Genomic DNA, 20,409 nt, shown 5'->3' on the forward strand with positions numbered 1-20,409 from the left:
ACACACACACACACACACTCCGTCATGGCGGCAGCCCCTGATGCCCACCTCAGTCCTGCCAGCCTGTGAACCTCCAAAAGCCCTGGGGGCAGTGAGTCAGCCTCCAGAAGCTTGAGGAGTGTGACCCCAAGGGCCAGGAGGCAGAGACCACGTGGGCTGACCAGAGGCAGGGGCTGGAGACAGAATAGCCTTGACCTTCATGCTCAGGAGGAAGCTAAAGTGCCAACACCGAGCTCTGAGCTCCAGGACAGCCTGGTCCCTAGACCCCAAATCCCATGATAGCCCCTAGGAGAAGAGCCTGAAGTCTAAGAGGGTGACCCACACATCCCAGCATGTCCACTCCCGGTATATACCGTAGGAGCCCAGGACCACTAAAGAATACACATGTCAGGAAGGTTCAGTGAGCGGGCAGCATCTGGGTGCCCATGACCATGGAGACAGACACATTAAAAAACGGTAAATGAACAGATGGAGGATTTCGGCAGCCAACAGATGGAGAGCATTAACCTCACATGGGAACAACGGCAGGTCTTTAAAATGATGCAAGGTGAGAAAGCCAGGAAACAATGAGCTATTTTATACAATCCCTTTTGAGAAAACTAAAAATCCATGCACATACAACGGTCATCCACATTTTGTAAGAACACATTTAAATCAACAGGTCCATATTCATTCAATTAAAGAGGTCATATTCACTCCTTTAATGACCATTCATTAAAATGGTCATCTATGGAAAGTCATCTATGGGAGAAAGGGAGTGACCACAAAGAGTGGGGATAAAAGGGAGTAAAGAAACGAGGGGCTTTGTACAAACATATGTGCCAGGAACCAAGGAGTATGATAAGCTCACCTCTCTTCAACAGGGTCAAAAGGGAAGAAAATCCCCACAATCCTACCAGATCTAAGGTTTCCTTTTAAAATAACTTTTTAAGTTTTTTTTAAGGGAGCAATTCAATTAAGGACAAAATACTATCTAATAGTAAAGGGTATTAATTCTTAAATTTGTTTGCGCATTAGCATTACCTTGAGAGTTTTTAAAACTGTGGATGCCCGCCCCCTGCAAAAGGTTCAGATTTCATTGGTCTGGGGTGCAGCCTGGGTGTCAGGCTCATTCTTTCACTCCCTTCCGGTTGTGGCTAAAATGCTCAGAAGGCCTTCCCTGATCATTTCCTTTAAAATTATAACCCCCAGGAATTCCCTGGCAGTCCAGTGGTTAGGACTCCACGCTTTCACTCCCAAGGGCCCGGGTTTAATCCCTGGTTGGGGAAGTAAGATCCCACAAGCCTCGTGGCGCGGCCAAAAAAAACCCCTAAAATTACAACCCCCAAACCGGCCAGCACTCCCAATTGTCCAAACCCTGCTTTATTTTCTTTATAGTCCTTACACCTTCTGACATACTGAGCTTTACTCATTAATGTTGTTTATCACCCCCACTAGAGAGTAAGCTCCACGTGGGGAGGGATTTTTGTTTTACTCACTGCTGAATCCCCAGTGCCTAAACCTATCAATGCCTGGGACACAGTAATAATAATAATAATAATAACAACAACAACAACAATATCATCTAACACTTAAAATAGTGTTTACTGTGTGCCAGGCATTTTGCTAAGGGCTTTGCGTATATAGACCAATTAGTAGGTGCTTAATGAACACTTCCTCCCTGGATGGACCAGTACACACCACGGGGTGTTTGGTTAAGAAGAGAGCACAGACGTTGGCACTAGATGGCCTGAGTCTCTCCAAATCCCAGCCCCAGCACATCCAAGCTGGGTGACCTTAGGCGTGTCCTAGGCTCTCTGAGCCTTTCTAATAAAACGGGGATCATAGCCATTCCCACTCCATAGAGTAGAGGTGAGGCCATTAGTGCCAGGCCTGGGAGAAGGAGCTCTTAGCAAGTGTATAAACCCCTTCACTGCGGGCACACAAAGCTGGTGACACTCACACTCATTTGCAGTAACTTGAAAAGCATTGGTACCAAGTCCTGCTCTTCCCAAAGCAAGCGTGTACCTGTGTGTGTGTGTGTTTCTCCCACAAACACACCCTGGAAAGTGCCACGAGGAAGTCATCCTGCCCCTTCTCCCATCTTTCCTTGGCCAGCTGGAGATCTCTTTCCCTCCTTCCCTCTCTTCCTCTCTCTCCAGTCCCTAAGCTGGGGAAGGGCTGCCCTGAGCCTCAGAAGCCCCCTCTCCCAGAGTCCCCAGGGATGTTAGCCTTTCTGCTCCCACAAAACTAAGGAAGTAGGGGGAAAGCGGCTCCTGGGGCAGGGCGCAGGCTGGCTCACCGGAGCAGCTGGGCGGGCCGCTGTGGGATTGGCCCAGGGGGTCACCCCACGGGAGGAGTGTCAGCAGCCTTGGCCGGAAGCTGGAACTCAGTTGGGAAGGAGGGGGTGGGAGTGGAAGGGTCACCTCACTCCCCTCCCCAGGCCTTAGCTCTGGGCCCTGTGTACTGCAGGCTGCCTGCCAGTCAAGGCTGTGAGACTGTTCTAAGCCTCCCACATGCCGTGCATGGGGAGGCGGGGAGGGCAGGTCACTTCAGCTCACTGAGTCCCTCTGTGATCACACAGCTCTAGGTTCAAATTCCAGCTCGTGCTTTTCCCCGCTGTGTGACCTTCAATGGGTCACTTAACCTCTCTGTGCCTCATGCAATCACGCATTCAATATCCACTGAGCCCTTCACTCAGTAGCCCCTTCTATGGGGCCAGACACTGTGCAGGGCGCTTGTTCTTGTGTCTGTAAAGCCAGTACGACAATAACAACTCACCCAGGTTGCTATGCGGATTAAATGAAATAACGTGTATGAAGTGCTTAGTCCGGTGCTGGCATATGCCATGGGCTGTCCTGCCTCCCCACCCTACTCCCAACTCCCATCCTGCAATGTTCAGTCTGTTAGGAGATTTTTCCTCTGTGATCATTGGTCTTTTTTTTTTTTTTAATGTCAGGCAATCTGAAGAAACTCAGTTTCGTTTGACAGAATTTGTCTTTGCAGGCAGCTTCAGTTCCCTCAGACCTCCCGTCCAGGGCTCAGGGTCAACCTCCATCAACCCACTTCTTTGGGCTAAGGGGTCAAGGCAGGGGTCACCTGCGCAATCGAGGAGGACCGTCCTCTTTCTCAGCCTCTGGAATGGGGCTCAGAGGGGAGTCAGCTCAAGGCAGAAGGTGGGCCACATCCCCCCATCCCCCCACCGGCCTGGGGAACCAAAGATCTTTCTGTTAACAAACCCCTACCCTCTCTGCTCCAGGCAGATTACCAGCCACAGCGCCTCCATGCAGGCTCTTGGAGGTAAGAGCCCTTGGCAGGAAGTCAGGAGACTAGGGTCCTGTCTAAGCCCCAGCGCAAACCAGCTGTGGCGCTCACACCCCACTCAGAGCCCTGGGCTGTGGGGAGGGGCCCAACTTCCTCATCCAGTGAATGAGGACACGAGGCCTGTCCTCCTCACTGGCTAGGGCACTTCAGGTGCTCCTGGACCACATACATGTTCTAACCCATCACCCATCAGCCCCGCGTGCCCGGAGCCACTGCCTCTGAGATCCGGCCTGAGAGCTATCAGCCGCAGGTATGGCTGTGTGTGTGTGTGTGTGTGTGTGTGTGTGTGTGTGTGTGTGTGATTTTGTTTTTAAGTCTTCAAGTCAACCCCCCTCAGATGGCTGGGAGTCCCAAACACGCAGCCTTCCGGAGCCTTTTGAAGATGCTGTAGACAGTGGACACGTTTTTCTGTAAAGGTCTGGGTGGTAGAGATTTAGGCTTTAGGGGCCGTATGGTTTCTGTCACAGTGGCTCAACTTGGCCACCGCAGTGCAGAAGTAGCCCCGGACAATACATAAATGTATGGGGGGATCTGTGTTCCAGTAAAACTTTATTTACAAAAACAGGCGGGGGTGGGGTTCAGATTTGGCCCTGGGGCTGGTAGTTTGGGGCCCCTGCTGTAGTCCCTCACAGAGGAAGTCCTGACCCCGCTAAGCAGCCCATCACACACAAGGCTGCAGCTCCTCCGAGCTCTCCCACATTCAGAGAGAACAGTTTCTCTAGCTCCTTGCTACTCAGGGTGTGGTCCGTAGACCAGCATCACTGGATTCTGAGCGCTTGGCAGAAATGCAGACTCCCAGGCCCTACCCCAGACCTACGAAGGTCCTGTGCATTTTGACAAAACGTTCAGGTGATCACAGGCACATTAAAGTTTTAAAGCAGAAGGACATGGTCATGTTTGTAGTTTGAGGCAAATCTCTCCGGCTGCCATTTGGAGGGTGGACAGAGGGGACAGAGGAGGGAAGAAGATGGCCAGTGAGGACCTGAGAGGCAGGAGGGCCCACACCAAGGCAGGATGGGGAGACACAGAAGGAACGAGTTCACAGGAGTATACAAATGGCAAAATGGGGAGCACTGGCTGGAGTGTACCAAGGGAGGAGGGGCCAGCCCCTAAAATCAGGAGGAGCCTCCAGCCTGTGCTCAAGTGCCAGCACCACAGGACTGAGCATGTGGCCTTGGCAAATTGCCAAGCCTTTCTGAGCCTCAGTTTCCCCATCTGTATAATTGAGATAAAAACAGTATCTACCTCAGAGGGTGACTGCAAGGATTGATTTAGGTACCCCATGTTTAGCACACTGGCTGGCACCTAACAGGCACTCTATAGACCTCAGCACTTTCTATCCATCCATCTATCCATCCATCCATCCATCCATCCATCTATCCATCCATCCATCCATGTATCCATCCATATACCTCTTCTACCTTTTATCCTTTCTTTTTTTTTTTAAGTCAAACCTTAATGCCAGGAGACCAAGGCTTCTCAGTCTTGGCACTATTGACATTTGGGGCTGGGTTATTCTCTACTGTGGGGCTGTCCCATGCACTGTAGGATGTTTAGCTGCATCCCTGGCCTCTACCCACTAGATGCCAGTAGCACCCCCTACCAAGCTGTAATAACCAAAAATGTCTATAGACGTTATCAGATGTCCTCGGGTATAAAACTGCGCGTTGGAAGGCCACCGATCTAGTGGTTATTATTATTGTTGTTGTTGTTAGGCTGTGGGGGTGGGAATGGGGGAGATGTTCACATTAACTTAAAGAATGAACTCTAGAGCAGAACACCTAGATTCAAATCCTGGCTCTGCCATTTACTTGCTGCGGTGGGTGGGGGTGGGGGGCTTTAGGAAAATACTTGTCTTCAGTTTCCTCATCTGTAAAATGGGGCTAATAGTAATCCCTTCTTCATGGGGTTGTAGGAGGGAAGAGTTAATGTTAGAAAAGCACTTAGAACTCTGCCTGCACAGAGTAAGGTTAATGTGTCTTTTGTGGTGATGGCGAATTTTTTTTCTCTCTCCTGCTACTTGTAATCGGATGGCAAACTAGACCGTGATCATCCACCCTCAGACCTTGTTGGGGTCCCCAGTGTGGGGAAAGGGTAGGGTCTGAGCTGGAAATGGTCTGTGGTCTTGAATTGGGTGTGAAAAGCACTTGCCAGGTCTGCCTCGGACGAAACCAACCTCGGCTCAGTGGAAAAGGGCGCTGATATTCCTGGCTGGAGTAGAAATCCACCCAAAGCCTTTGAAAGGGGGAATGTGTTTGGCAGAGTTGTTGGCCGTGTAAAACTATCTGCCTGCATCTTGTCTTGTGACAGTAGAGAAAGCTTCTAGGCTTTCTCTAGGGCCAGGAAATTATTTTTGATGTGGAGGGAAAAAACAGATTTAGCAGTTCCAGCCGGCTTTGGGCTTCTGGATGCTTTGTGCAACCTTGCAAATTTATTGTTTTCCAAATTGCATGAAGCCAAGGGGTTTCCAAGGAGATGCCTGGCTCAGTGCGGCTCCCCCAGCTTAGGAAGGCAGCTTGGAATCCTTTTTTTTGGTCAAACGGTGGAAGATTTTCAAGCGCAGCCAAGCCCAGGGGCAAGAACTAGTTGAGGAGGGCTCCAGAGGGACTTGGCCAGAAATGCAGGGCGTGAGAGTGCCAGAGCATTTTTTTTAACCATTTTTATAGTTAATAGTCAAACTCGGCACACTCCTGACATTTGGGGCCACAACTTCTTTGTTGCGGGAGGCTGTCTCGTGTATTGCGGTGTTTAGCAGCGTCCCTGGGCTCTACCCACCATCTATCTGGTAGCAGCACGCTGCCCCCCGCAAGTTGTAACAAACAAAATGTCTCCAGACATCGGCAAGTGCCACCGGGGAGTAAATTCAGCCCGGGTGAGGATTACAGCTCTGGAGGAGAGATGTTGAGTCAACCCTGCTCGCAGTTGTTTCCGTCCAGAGGCGGCCAGCTGCCTTCAGGCAAGGCCAGGCCAATACAAACATCAGCCGCTCAGAGGCCATCTGGGGTCAGGGGTCCTGAAAGTCCTGGAGGGCTCTGGAAAGTCCTTGAGGGGTGGGGGCTCCCTGCTAGAGAGGACACTTGTATGATTCTGTGAAAATTCATGGAAATCCACTAGCTCAGGCCCCCCAGGCTCTTCTTCTTAATGCTTATCACAATTTTTAATTAATCATGTATTTACTTATTTTTTTTAAAATTGGTCTCTCCCACTAGAACATAAGCCCCCCTGAGGGCAGGGATCATTGTACCCCCAGCTCCTAATTCAGAGTCTAGCACACAGGATGTGCTTAGTAAATACCTCTCAGGGAGGGAGGGAGGAGGGAGGAGATTAGAAAACATTTGTTGCACGTCTACACCTGGGAGGCACATCCGGAGAACTGGTTAAAACTCGGATGGCTGGACCCTAGAGTTTCTGATTCAGAAGGTCCAGGATGGGGCCCAAGGACGTGCACTTCTAACAAGTTCCCAGGTGATGCTGACGCTGCTTGAGACCAGGGACCACAACTTGAGAACCACTGGTCTGAACTCTGAAACTTTAGTTCTCAACCTTGGCTGGGGAGTTTAAAATGTTGGATGCCCAGGCCACACCCCAACCAATTAAATCAGAATCCCTAGAGATCGGGGTGATTCCAATGTGCGAGGGTTGAGAACTGCTTAGCTGTACCTTTTCTTTCAATCCTCGCAGGATTATTCCTCTCTCAGAGATTAGGAAACCAAGAATCAGAGGAGTTACTTTACCAAATTCAACCCTGGTCTTTTGATTCCAGAGGCCATATTCTTTCAGTCATTTTGCTTGTCCCTCCCCATCAGCAGGTTATAAATCAGACCACAGTTTTGTTTTTTGGGTGGTTGTTGTTGTTGTTGGTTTGTTGTTTTTTTTTTTTTACCATTTTTATAGTTAATAGTCATTGAGCACTTACAAGGTGACCAGTCCAGTGTGGATGCTCTTATTCTCAGAGCAAATATTTGCCAACCATTATTGCTCCCATTTGACAGAGGGAGAAACTGAGGTACAGAGAGGTGGGGCAATCTGATCTTGGTCACGTGGCCAGGAAATGCTAGAGCCAGAATTGAACCCAGCCACCTGCACTGCACTATGGGGCTCACATGTGGGAGAAGAGTGTCAAGATGGAAGAGGAATCTGGACCAGGATGAGGCAAGCATATGTGAAAGCCAGGAGTATAGGTGAGGCTGGGCAGCAGGTCCTGAGTAGGCAAGGAGCTGAGGACCCAAAAGTGAACAAGTCACAAATTGGAAGAAACTAGGAGACTGCTGGGACACACCCATACCCAGGAGGTGCCAAGGCAACCCTCTGCCTCCGCCAGGCTTGCATCTTATATTCTTCTTGTCTCAGCAGCAACCAGTCCCGGCGATTGCCCCACCCAGGGCTTCCAAAGCATATGATTGGCTAACACCAACTGCAGAGGGCAGTAATAGCTTCCTTGAGTATCAGTGGTTCACAAAGTGAGCTCCAAACTACCTCATTTGCACTGTCCTCAGCTCCTACCCGGGCCATGCTGACCCACGCTCATTTTCGGCCCCCTCTGCCGTCTGGTCCCTCCAGCATCCTGCATTTGTTGGCTGTCTTCCCAGCTCTGGACCTTGGCCCTGTTTCCCTGATCCCAGCCGTTCCTCTCTCATTTGGCACAGTGTCACCGCGGACAGACAGCGGTGACCCAGCACCCCCGCCCCATCATCTCGCCATTTCACAGCCCTCAGAACTGCCCGTATCTGAGCTCTCGTGGACCCCTCAACCGGGTGTCCCCAGGCCCATACCTCCCAAGTACAGTGATGAGACCTGAGCCGCCATGACACCAGGGAGCCTTTGATTCCTCTTGGTACTAAGGTGAGCATCAGGCAGAGAGACCTACTGAACACAGCCCCGAGGCCTTTCCTGAGGGTTACCTTGGAAACCCTCTACATACCCACATACCCAAGCATGTCTGATCAATTATTTAGTCTACTTCTTTAAATCAACTCCCTTTTCAGCCTTGAACAAATGTATTTGAAATGGCATCTTTATATCATTGCCACACGTGGAAAATGAGTATCTCTTGCCATTGATAGAAAGTACCATCACAGTAGAGAAGATGGAAAGAAAGACCTTGATTCTAAGTTCTGTTGTCTTTCAAAGGTTCAGTGCCAGCTTGAGGCTTGAGGTCTGGCCGGAAAGGGGGATTCCCAAACAAAAGAGAGATGGCAAAGACAGATTAGCGTCACATCAAGCCTTGTTCCTCGACACTAGTGGAAGGATTGATGGAGGGAACTTGAAACAAGAACTTTCTCACTAGGATGCAATGGTGTTTAAGCCCTGGCCCGGCCCCTCCTCACCAGAGGCAGGCGGGCTGGCTCCACATCCCCTGGGCTGGGCTGGTTTTAGAAACGAGCCGTCAGGAGCTTGTCTGCGGGCACTGGTGCTGGAAGGGATCCGGCTGCTTGCAAAGCACAAAAGCTTTTCCCACTCCACCACGGGTTCCAGGCCTCGCTGGACAAACAGAGGGGCTGGCGGCAGGCGCTGGGGCCCTCAGATGGCGACTGCGGGCCCTCACCCCACAGACACACGCCTTCCTGCCCTGGCGCTGCCTCCTGGGGCAGGAGAGGTTCTGCTGGTGTTAATGACCAATTGGAAGTCGAAACCCCAAAGAAACTTCAGAGTAAAAGCAAAACCTTTCAAGGGGAAAACTCAGAGCCCCTCTGGGTTCTCTACAATCCTTTCCAGGCCTGGCTGCTTTCTTGCATTTCCTCCGACGCACAGAGCAGAACGTGCCAAGGTACAAGCCTGCTGGGACCAGGCAGGTGATGCAAATGTGCAAAGGGGGCTGTGAGGGAAGACGGTGGGGACTGAGCCAATTGGAGAGCCCGGGCCCTGTCCAACGAGGGGCTGTGGCCATTCAACTCCTGTTTGCTGCTCCCCTGTAGGAAAGTGGGCTCGGAGTTGCTAGAGCCACCCATTTTTCCAGAGATTCTAGAAATCTGAACTTCTACATAAAATCTCCACTTTTTACCAAGATATTAAAAAAAAAAAAAACCCTGAGAATGCATAGAGAGGTATGTATGTGAATGTTCATAGTAGCTTTATTGGTAACAGCCCCAAACTGGAAACAACCCTAATGTCCATCGACAAGTGAATGGATAAACAAATGGTGGTGTGTGGATACGATACATACCAGGGGTGTATACGTACAATACGGTATCCATACAAGACATACAAGACACAGGAATAAGAAGGAACGAACTAGGAATCTCGACTATGCTGAGTGAAAGAAGACTAATGAAAAAAGAATGGCTAGGGTATGGTGCCCTTTATGTAATTATTCTAGAAAATGCAAACTAATCTGCAGTGACAGCAGATCAGCGGTTGTGTTGGAAACGAGGGAGGGAGAGATGACAAAAGACATAAGGAAAACTTTTCATATGTTCACTACCTTGATTGAGGTGGTGGCTTCACGACATATATGTGTTAAAGCTTCTCAGATTCTACACTTGAAATACGTACAGTTAATTATGTGTCAAGTAAAAATAGAGCTGTTAGAAGACAAATGTGAGAGGCCAAATAATATGTGGGTCAAGTTTAACCCCTGGACTACAAGTGTTTATCCCCTGATTTAAAAACCAGTCCATCTGCATTACCTTAGACTTCACTGAGCACCATGCATTTCGGGAGGCGCTGCCACTGCAAAGGTGAGGGGTGCCGAGAAATTCTCATGACAGCAGTGGTGCAGACAGGCCTGGCCACGGTGAAGATGGTGACCCAGGGACACCAGCAGAGAGAGCCTGTCACCTGCATTCTCCAGCTAAACTCTCAAGGTTTTCTGAAAAATCTAAAGCAATTGAACTTTTTCTCTCTGTCAATCTAGTCGGCCTATTCAAGTATCGAATGCCCTCTCAACAAGCTGCCAGCTAAACAGTTGGCTACATCAAAAGCAAACAGAGCCATTAGGAGAACACAGCAATGGTCCAGGCAAGAGATGGTGGAGGCCTGGGGCAGGGCAGAAGCAGAGGAGGGAATGGGGAGTGAGGAGATTCTGAAAGAACCAACAGGATTTGCTGGTGGAGGGGATGTGAGGTGGGAGAGAAAGAGGAACATCCAAGTGGACTCCAGAATTTGGGATTGAGCCCCTGGAAGCTTCTGGAAGCATCTGGAAGTGAGAGCCACCAGCTGAGATGGGGGTGGAGCTCCAGGTGGAGGATGCAGGAGGGTGAAAGTTGGCTCCTGTTTGCTACAAGAAAGCCTACAGCTTGCAGGGGGCGGTGTGCTGTTGAGAGGAAGAAGAGAAATCCGACTCATCTCTCCAACAACCCAGTCGAGGCCACGCTTCTGGCTTATCCTCCCCAGCTCCTAACGTCATTTGCCCCGACCACATTAATAACCAAGATGGAAAAATGAGACTTTGATTCAAGGGCACGCACCCAGGAGGGGCGGCAGAAATCCCAGAGGGGTGTTTGCATCTTCGAAGTCGGGGGAAGATCTGTGCGATGGGCCGAGCGGGTCTGATCCCTCGAGGGAGGAATGGCTGGGCTTGGCTGGGAAGCTTGGAAGCAAAATGCAATTAGAGAAAATCTGAATAGAATTGGATGACTGTGGCTTGCCTTTTTGAAGGATTTGGTTCCCCCAGTATTTTGAGTTTGGAAGAGAGAGGCAGGAAGAAGGAGGGAAAGAAGAGAAGGAGACAGCTTCTTTGTCAAAGCCAACTCGCTTTACAACCTGCACTCTGCCTTACCTCCCGCCGGTGGTATTGGCAACTTCCTGAGGCTGTTCAACGTGCATATGCTCAGGCCCAACCCCAGACCTGCTCAATCAGAATCTGCATTTCGATGCAATCTCCAGGTAACATGGGTGATTACTGCACACAAAGTAATATTTGAGATGCACAGGTCTACTTTGGTCTTCTCCAACAGTCAGGTTTTCACCTACCATCCTTACCATTATGGCCATATCCCCTCACACCACTTGTGACATGATTAACAATCTTTTCAAGTCAATTGGCTTTTTAAAAAACAAAAAAAAAAACCTTAAATGCATTTGTTTAAAAATAAAACTTTATATCACTATTATCAGTGGAAAATCAGCATCATTTGCCATAATGGAAATAACCATAAAAATGCACGAACAAGATGAAAGTAAAACCATGTGACTGAAACTCTGGCTGGATACAGCTGCCTGCCCAAAGCTCTCAGCCTGAGGCCGGCACTCTCTGTTTAAAAGGGAGAGCAGACAGGGTTAAAGAGGTGAGGAAGGCAGTCTAGTATCCGATCAAGACTTTCCTCTTGAGAGCATCACAAGGATTGAAAAAGGACTGAAGAAGGAATAACTTTCTCACTGTGTGATTCGGTGATATTAACGCTGCGTCCGTGTAACACACCTACTGTCATTTCCCCTGCTGGGGCCTCGTTCCCACAAGTGTAGAATAAGCGCTGTGCTATAGCAGCGTCCCTGCCCCCATGCCCCCTCCCCCCAGGTCCTTGCATCTTGCCCTCCACATTGAGTCTTCCGCTAAAAGGCACCTTGGACTGGGCAATTGGATGCAGGGTGCTTATGCTTATCTGGAGACACGTCCGTCCCCCACCTCCCACCCCCCCCCCCACTGGGCCCCTGGTTCTCAGGAGCCACCCACTCTGTGGCCATCAACTGCTTCAGCCCAAAGAGGTCACCAGCCCTTCTTTAAGCGGTGGTCAATATGACTGGTCGATACCCCAAGGCCCCAAAGTGTGAGGACACAGGACAAGTTACAAGGCTTGGGGCATGGCCTTGGGGATAGAACCCCAGGATCATGGTGAACATGACCAAGACAGCCAAGGCTGTCTACGCAGCCCTAAACCACTGGGGCATTCAAAGTCTGCATGGGGAACTGTGGAGACCTGGCCTTTCAAAGTGGATTCCTATGACCACCTGGGCAATAATTGCTTTGCAGCACAGGTAGGGATGGGGGCCGAGAATTTTCCAGAAATGCCTCTTGCCAAGGGGAATCAGGCCAAGCTCAACAATTAACAGTTGAAATTTTAAAGAGAGCATTTCAAATCCTCCAGCTAAAGCAAACTGTTGAAAGGTGAAATGGTTGCTGTATATTTATTTTCATTATATCAACTCTTTCCTTTACTATCTTAGAAAAAGACTATGTGAGATGGTCACCAACCAGAAGACAAGTGAAATGTCAGTCGTGTCATGTTGGGGTCTGGTGTATTTCAAATGGGTGCTCACTTATTTGCAAAGCAGCTGGTTATTAAATAATGACTATTAATAAAAATCCACGTGGTAGCAAAAACTCTGTGATCAGCAGTGATGAAGCTGGTAGTAATAATTCAAAACTTCCGTGGAGAAATGTGGATAGGGAAAAGGGTATGCGCCCCACCCCACCCAGAAGATCCGTTTTCTCTCCATCAGTAATATTAATACTTAGGTACCTTTTACTGAGTGTTTACTGTGTGCCAAGCACTCCACAGAGATCAACTCACTAATCCTTACACTATCGTCACCAAGTAGGAATTCTTACTCCTTATTTCACAGATGAGAAACCAGCCACCAAGTCCCACCAAAGGATTTGCAAAGGAGTTCCCAAGTCACCTCCAGGCCTCAGACTCATGGGGTAAAACTTGACAATGAACTGTATTTGATCCACTGTAGGAAATGCCTCATTAAAAGAAAACACTTGCACAACAGCCAAAAGGCGAGAGCAATCCAAGCGTCTATCGAGGAATGAATGGATACACGGTATATACATCCACGGAATATCGTTCAGCCTTACAAAGGAAGGACATTCTGATGCAATCTACAACATGGATGAACCTTAAAGACATTGTGCTAAGTAAAATAAGCCAGACACAAAAGGACAAATACTGTATGATTCCACTTATATGAGGTACCTAGTCAATTCAGAGACAGAAAGTAGAACTGGTGGTTGCCAGGGGAGAGGGGAATGAGGAGTCATTGTTTAATGGGTACAAAGTTTAAACACAGGGTTCTTTTCACTTTGGGAAGATGAAAAATTGTTCTAGAGATGGATGGTGGTGACATTTGTGCCACATGTGAAGATACATAACACAGAACTCTACACTTAATAATGGTTGCTATGGACTGAATGTCCGTGTCCCCCCAAATTCAGATACTGACACCCAACCCCCATTGTGACAGTATTAGGAGGTGGGGGTCTAAGGGAGGTGATTAGGTCATCAGCTCATCAATGGGATTAGTGCCCTTATGAAAGAGACCTCAGAGAGCTCCCACACCTCTCTGCCATGTGAGGACACAGGGAGAGGACATCCAGCATCCATGAACCAAGAAGCGGGTTCTCACCAGACACCACGTCTCCCCGCACCTCGACCCTGGACTTCCCAGTCCTCAGAAGTGTGAGAAATAAATTTCCGTTGTTTATAAGTCACCCAGTCTATGGTATTTTTGTTATAGCAGCGCAAACGGACTAAGAAATGGCAAATGTTTCGTTATGTATATTTTATCACAATAATAGAATGATTTTTTCAAGGAAAGGAAGAAAGAAAGAAGGAAGGAAGGAAAGGGAAGGAGGGAAGGGAAGGGAGGAAAGGATGGAAGGAAGGAAAGGAAGGAAGGGAGGGAGGGAGGGAGAGAGAGAGAGAGAGAAAGAAAGGGAGGAAGAAAGGAGGGAAGAAAGAAAGAAAGAACCCGCAGGAGGTCCCTGTGCTTGCTCCTTCCTCCAGCCTCCTCCCACATTCATCCTCTTGGGAACACTCGCCCCACCCCGTCCTCTGGCTGCCTAACTCCTTATCCATCAGCTCTTAATGTAAATGTCACCTGCCTGTCTGATCTACCTGGTGTAAGAACTCCAGGAGAATCTCTGGCGAATCTCCTTGCTTCCTTTCTCATTAACACTTATCACAACCTTGCAATTATTTTAGAGAAACTTCTGTCTTTTCTGTTTCTCCATACCCCAGGCCAAAGGGTGGCCTATGTGGGTGGGCTTAGACTGCCCCTGTAACTTCCATTAAACCCTGCCTGCAGCCCACTAAACCTCCCCAAATATATATACAGTAAAAAGGGGTACTGTTTTGCAAGTTCAGGTTCAAGACTAGTCCCCTGTCTCCCCACTCCCTTCCAACCAGATTGTCATCCCTAAGTCCTTCCTGCATATAAATTTTGCAGCCACCACTGCTCCCCGACCAGAACATAAATCCCCTGAGGACAGGGACCAGGGGACTGTTTGTGTGACTCCTCTTTTCATTCCAGTCCCTAGCACAGCATCTGGCACCCAGTAGGTGCTCTAAATTGAGCAGAGAGTATAAATTGCATGCAGAGAGGACTCCCCCAGGGGTGGGAAACAGCATGATGTGTTCAAATACAGGAGCAGGAAAAGGGCACATCAGTGTGGGAACAGCAGGATTTGGTGGCAGGATTAGGCTGTCCTTCCCGCTCCTCAAATTCAAAAAGCACCCCACCCCTCCTGATGCTCTTGAAGCCTTTGAAGGTCAAGAGGTTACATTTCCAAAGATGCTGATGTGGGCACATAAGACCTGCTCAGACCCGTTTCCTGGGGCTCCGATATTGGCACCCACCCTCGTCGGTCACGCTTGGCCACATGTGCTCAGATGCAGAAAAGAGACGTGGGGGCCATCGGCAACACCTTTGAGTGTTGCTGTGACAGCCAGGCCAAGCTCCAAGCTCCACCATCCAGTGAGCAAGGAAGATTTACCCCCAAGATGCTGGAATCCCCCAAAGGAAGCTCACAGCCTCTGCCCCCTTTTGGGTGGACAGGCTCATAGACCGTGGGTTGCTGGGACCATTTCAGCAGCAGCAGCGGGGCGGGCAGCTTGACCAGAAGCTGCTGAGACCCAAGGGCGAGGGCCGGGGGCCTCATGGACGGTGGTCCCCACAGGCACCTCGCTTACCTTAGCCAGCTGCGTCTGCAGCTTGTTCTTCACGTCTGTCACCTCGGCGATGCGGGCATTGAAGGCCAGATTGGTGTTGGTAAACTGCCTCCACATCTGATCCAACAACACGTCGAAGAGGTTCTGGGCCTCCTCCCGCAGCCGGACAGAGTTGGCCCGCACGTTCTGCGAGTGCCTGATGTTGTCGTTACTGAACTTGGCCCATGTCTCGGGCACGGAGATCCTGCAAGAGGCAAGAACGCGAACTTACCAGGCGAGGAGTCGGGGGTCTCTGGCAGGCTTGGAGATCGCTGAATCCGGGGCTTCCCAACCTTGGCACTTCTGACATTTGGGTCAGGATAATTCTCTGCTGGAGGGGGCTGTCCTGTGCACTGTAGGATGTTTAACAGCATCCCTGGCCTCTACCCACTAGATGCCAGTAGTAACGCTTCTCCAGTTGTGACAATCAAAAATGTCTCTAGACGTTACCAAATGTCCCTTGGGGGAGGGGGCACAATTGCCCCCAGTTGAGAGCCACTGAGCTGATCCAAACACCTCATTCACAGATGAGGCAACTGCAGACTAGCTGGTTTCCCGAAAGGGCACTTGCTGAGTTGTAGGAGAGGAGAGATTCCCCAAAAGAGCTCTTTTCTCTAACACTCCCTCCACCATCACCAAAAACACAGAGACAGGCCAAGAAGCGGGCATCGGGCATGATGCTGGCTGCAGGGCTCCTTCAATTCAGGGACGAGCCTGTGGCCATGCTGCTTGCACTTATTCCTTCAACAAATGTTCTCTGAACACCTACCACATGCCGAGCCTTGTTCTAGGCACTTGGGATGGAGCCGGCAACATCCCCGTCCTCATAGTGATAAATTTCCGAGGGAGGCGGGGGAGATAGACAATAAATAAAGAAGATGTTCACACATTGTGTTATGTTCTATGAAAGAATTTAGACGCAGGATGTTGGAAGAGAGACAAATGGAGTGGATCATTACGTGTCAGTCAGGGCCATAAAAGGAAATAAATGGAATTTATTCTCAGATAGCGCCGAGGTGCTCATAGACTAGCAAATGCACGAAGTTGTCACCACCCCAGGTGTGAAAGGCAAGAGAGAGAGCCATGTCGAATAAATCCCCAGTGTCTTTCTCCTCCATCTCCTGTTGGTGACCCTCCTATTGTCTGAACCCACCTGGGAACCAGATGGCAAAGACCCAGGAGGGGCAGTTTGTAGAGGGCAGCCTCCTCTATAGGACTCACAGCAGGACAGCTACAGAATGGATCTGGGAGGGCAAATGGAGCTCAGGCTATACTGGAAAGGGCAAACTAGGGAAAGGGCAGACTGGAAAGGCTTCTTGGAGGCAGTGACACAAAAGGGATTCAGTTTAGGGAACAGAAAGTTCTTCCTGGCCGAGTATGTAAATTCAGGCAATAAGCAATCAACTATTGGACAGGAGTTTTCTCCTCTGGGAACCCTTTGAGAAACAGAGACACATGCTTCTCTGAGCTGACTTCAGTCTCCGGATAAACCAGATTAGATAACTTTTCAAGGTCTTTTCTAGCCGGGAAGTCTCCAGTTCTTAAAATAAAGCAGATTTTTATTCTCAGGCAGTAGGAAAAAAAGAGATTCAATCATCTGAAATAGAAGTCTCTTTTAGGACATCTTAAAGCACACTTAGATTGCATAGTGAATAGAAATATTTTTAAAAACATACAAAATGTGGTTGTTTTGTCTGGCTTTTGCAGGAGTTAAAATCAAGCCTCTGGAGAGGTCTTGGGGTTCTAAAGATGTGAGAGGGCCCTGAGTCTGATCCAGAGCTTTCATCCAACGAAGACCTGAGGCTCAGGGAGGTGAAGTGTCTTCTTTTCCAAGGTCACACAGCTACTCACCATCAATAGAGGAAGGAGGAAGCACCAAGGACAGCAGAGAGTGACCTGCAGATTTACTCTGAGGGTACCTCCCACTGCTCAATGGGACACTGTCAGTGTCAAGGGCAGCAGCCGCTAAGCCCTCCCCTGGAGCAGACAGCTGAGCTCCCCAGGGAAAATAACCTACTTAATCACACTCTCCCTGGGGGAATTTGCCGAGGCAGCCTGTCTCCTCACAGGTGATGTGCCTCAGTAGGGGGAACGTGCTTTCTGGAGCCTGTGTCCTCTAAAAACATAGGACCCAGCAGGCTTTGCTGGGGAGGCAGGAAGGCGCTATGGTAAAACACAGGCCCAGTGTCCAACGTGGGCTCAGATTGTGGCTCTGCCACTCGCTGTGTGAGCTTGGACCAGTCACTGCACCTCTCTGAGTCTTAGTCTCCTCTGTAAAATGGGGCTAAAAATGGTACCTACCCCCAGGGTTGTTGACCAACTGTGAAACCCCTATCGCGGCACCTGACAATAGTAAGCACTTGATAAATGTTTATTATTCACGAGACCGTGGAAACACTCAGCACAGTGCCCAGCCTATAGCAAACAGCAGGTAAAAGGCATCAGCTCTCATCCTCATCCTCATCATCAGTGGTTAATCCGTGGCAATGAGACCTTCGGTGAACAGAGATACGGCAACGCAGTCTTCAAACGTCCTGTTACCTGCCCAGCCATGGCCCCGCTTTAAGAAAACCTCACATACAAAGCCCTGAGCTAGCACATCTGGGGAGCAATTAGTCACAAATGGCAGCTCTGGCTTTCCAGCTGGAGTCGCTGGATTGAGGACTGTAAACTGCAGACCCCTCCTGGGCACGGAAATCGGAGTCTATGCCAGCCAGCCTGGCTGCCCGGCTTTCAGAAAGGCATCTGTTTGGGAAGGAAGCTTCCAGACTCCCTGTCCAGGTGGGCAGCCGTGGCTGAGAGGACTAGGCCCCCTGGAGGTCTTGCTCACTTCGCCAGCGCCGTGGGCAGTCAACCTTGTCAGGAGGAGGAGAAGGGTCCCCAGGAGCGGTCACTGAAGGAAACCCCAAAGGGTCCTTTCAACACCTGCATATTTACTACGATCCAGAAAGTGACCCTGGTGTGGGCCAAGAAGACCTTCCCTTTCCTTCTCTCCTCTCCCTCCCTTCCCCCTTTCATTCATTCTTTCATTCAAGAAATATTTATTGCACACCTACTATGTACCAAGCACAATGCTATGTGCTAGAGATTTTTTTTAAAGGGACCAAGATAGACCCCACCCTCTGCATGTACCCAGAGCATCTCTCTCCAGCCCTCATTATCCCAGACCTCAGACTGCCGATGGGGAAAGCATGCCTTCGTTCTGCACGCAATTCCGTGATGCTAGGACGTGCCCATGGCAGTGCCAGGCAGACAGGAGGTGCCATCCTCATAGCTGTTGTGACGAGAAAATGAGGTCACACAGCAAGCACTCAATAAATGTTAGCCGTCGTCATTCCCCGACACGAGGCTCTGTGCCTAGCACTTCACACGCCCACCTTTCCACACTCACAGCGACTCTGGGAGGTGGGTGCTATTTTTATCCCAGTGGTAGAGGTGACGAAACGGGGCCCAGAGAAATTAAGTCCTTTGTCCCGAGGGTTAATGTGGAGGCTGGATTGGAAGCCAGACAGCCTGTCTCCAGAATTCACTCTTAAGCCACTGCCAGCATGGGCAGGCATCAGTTGGCTCTCCCAGCCAAACTTGAATTCCTCCTCCTTCTGGCTACAGCCATTTTGTTCTGGAATTTGTTTGGTGGACTTGCCAATCCAGGTGCCTCAGCAGCAGCAGCTGTGGGACCCTCACAAGCCAATATCTTGCTGGAATTTGGACCTTGGGTGAAGCGGGGCCAGCGTGGAAAGGCAGTGGTGCTCCAACAACAAGGCCGATGAGCTCTCTCTCGCTGGCTCCTTCAGGCTGCCAGAACCTCCCCTCCAGCCTTCCCCTGGAGCCTGTGGCTGCCCAACAGCCTTCCAGTAAATTCCATCTTAAGTTAGCCAGAATCGGATTCTGTAGCTTGCAACCCAGGATCCCCACTCAACCACACGGCCTCACACTTGACTGGTGCACGACGCCCCTTTACGTTTCCTTAGCAGGATCAGACCCCGAAACCCCTGCTGCCCTCGGGCACGGCCAGGCGAGGACTGACAGCCCGGTGCTTACGTGCCATCAATTTTCTCCACGCCGTGGAAGAAGCTGATGCAATCTGATGTGTTCCGTAGGTTAAGGCACTTCCCGTCGATGAACTCGGCTGAGTTTTTGTCCTCGAGGTCCCTCTCCAGGGCATGCTGAGCGTCCCGGTTATCCCTGTGGGGGCAAGGACATGTCCCCGAATTGTGCACGCACCCAGCGTCCCTCACCCAAGGTCACAGGGGAGGTCGGTGCAGAGCCCCTGCTGGAAGCCAAGTCTCTGGACCCCCAGGAGGGTGCTCTGCCCACCCCCCGTGGCTTCCAGCCCTCTTCCCACCTTGATGCCCCCCCACACACACCCAGGGCCTCCCTACACTACCCCACCCTCCCCGCAATCCAAGCAGACCTGTTGTCACTTAGAAAACATTTACTGTAAACGGTCAAATACTACATATTTTAGGTTTTGTGGGTCATATGGTCTCTCTTGCAACTACTCAACTACGTAGGAAAACAAGCATAGATAATGTGTAAATGAATGGTGTGGCTGTGTTCCAATAAAACTTTATTTACAAAAACAGGTGGTGGGCCAGATTTGGCCCTCCAGCTGTAGTTTGCTGACCTAATATAGTAGATATGAATTCACACTTTGGACAAAGCCAGGTTTCAATTTAAATTGGTTCACAAATCCTTGTGTCTGATGCTATGCCAGGCACAGAGGGAAAAGACATGAATAAGCCTCAGTCACTACCTTCAAGTTGCTCACAGATTTGTGTAAATAAATACAGTAAAAAATAAAGAAAGAATGAAAAGAGCAACAGTGCAGGTTCAGAAAGGCTACACAGTAACACAGAGGAGGAAGCCATTAACGCTGGGTGAGGGGTGGTCAGGGAAGGCTTCCCCAGAAAGTGTCTGAGCTGGGTTTTCATAACAATAGGAGTAGATATTATGGACAAAGTTGGGTTGGGGGGGATGAGAATTCCAAGCTGAGGTTACCACATGTGCAAAAGCAGAGAAACTAGAGACATCCAGGTATTTAGGGACCCATAAGCAGCTCAAAAGGCTGGCAGAATCAGGGAATGGGTGGAGACAGAGACTGGGCAGAGTCACGGCCTGGGCAGGGTCAAGGAGTGGGCGGAGCCAGGGAGTGGGTGGAGTCTGGGACTAAGTCAGGTGAGGAGAACACAATGGGGCAGGGCCAGGACTTGAGCCTGAAGGGCTGGTATTTGGC

At 49.9% G+C, this 20,409-nt stretch overlaps 1 protein-coding gene across 1 annotated transcript in view; it reads right to left on the bottom strand.

Moving 5' to 3' along the window:
* Positions 1-20,409, bottom strand: part of TEKT5 (tektin 5) — a 37,658-nt gene that overhangs the window by 8,298 nt on the left and 8,951 nt on the right. The window contains exons 4-5 of the mRNA XM_059897780.1: positions 19,215-19,358; positions 15,156-15,378 (exon numbers count right to left, since the gene is read on the bottom strand). Coding sequence (XP_059753763.1) covers positions 15,156-15,378; positions 19,215-19,358 — 367 coding nt within the window. The remainder of the gene's footprint in view (positions 1-15,155; positions 15,379-19,214; positions 19,359-20,409) is intronic.

Source organism: Balaenoptera ricei, chromosome 15, assembly GCF_028023285.1.
Source record: "Balaenoptera ricei isolate mBalRic1 chromosome 15, mBalRic1.hap2, whole genome shotgun sequence".
Taxonomy (NCBI): domain Eukaryota; kingdom Metazoa; phylum Chordata; class Mammalia; order Artiodactyla; family Balaenopteridae; genus Balaenoptera; species Balaenoptera ricei.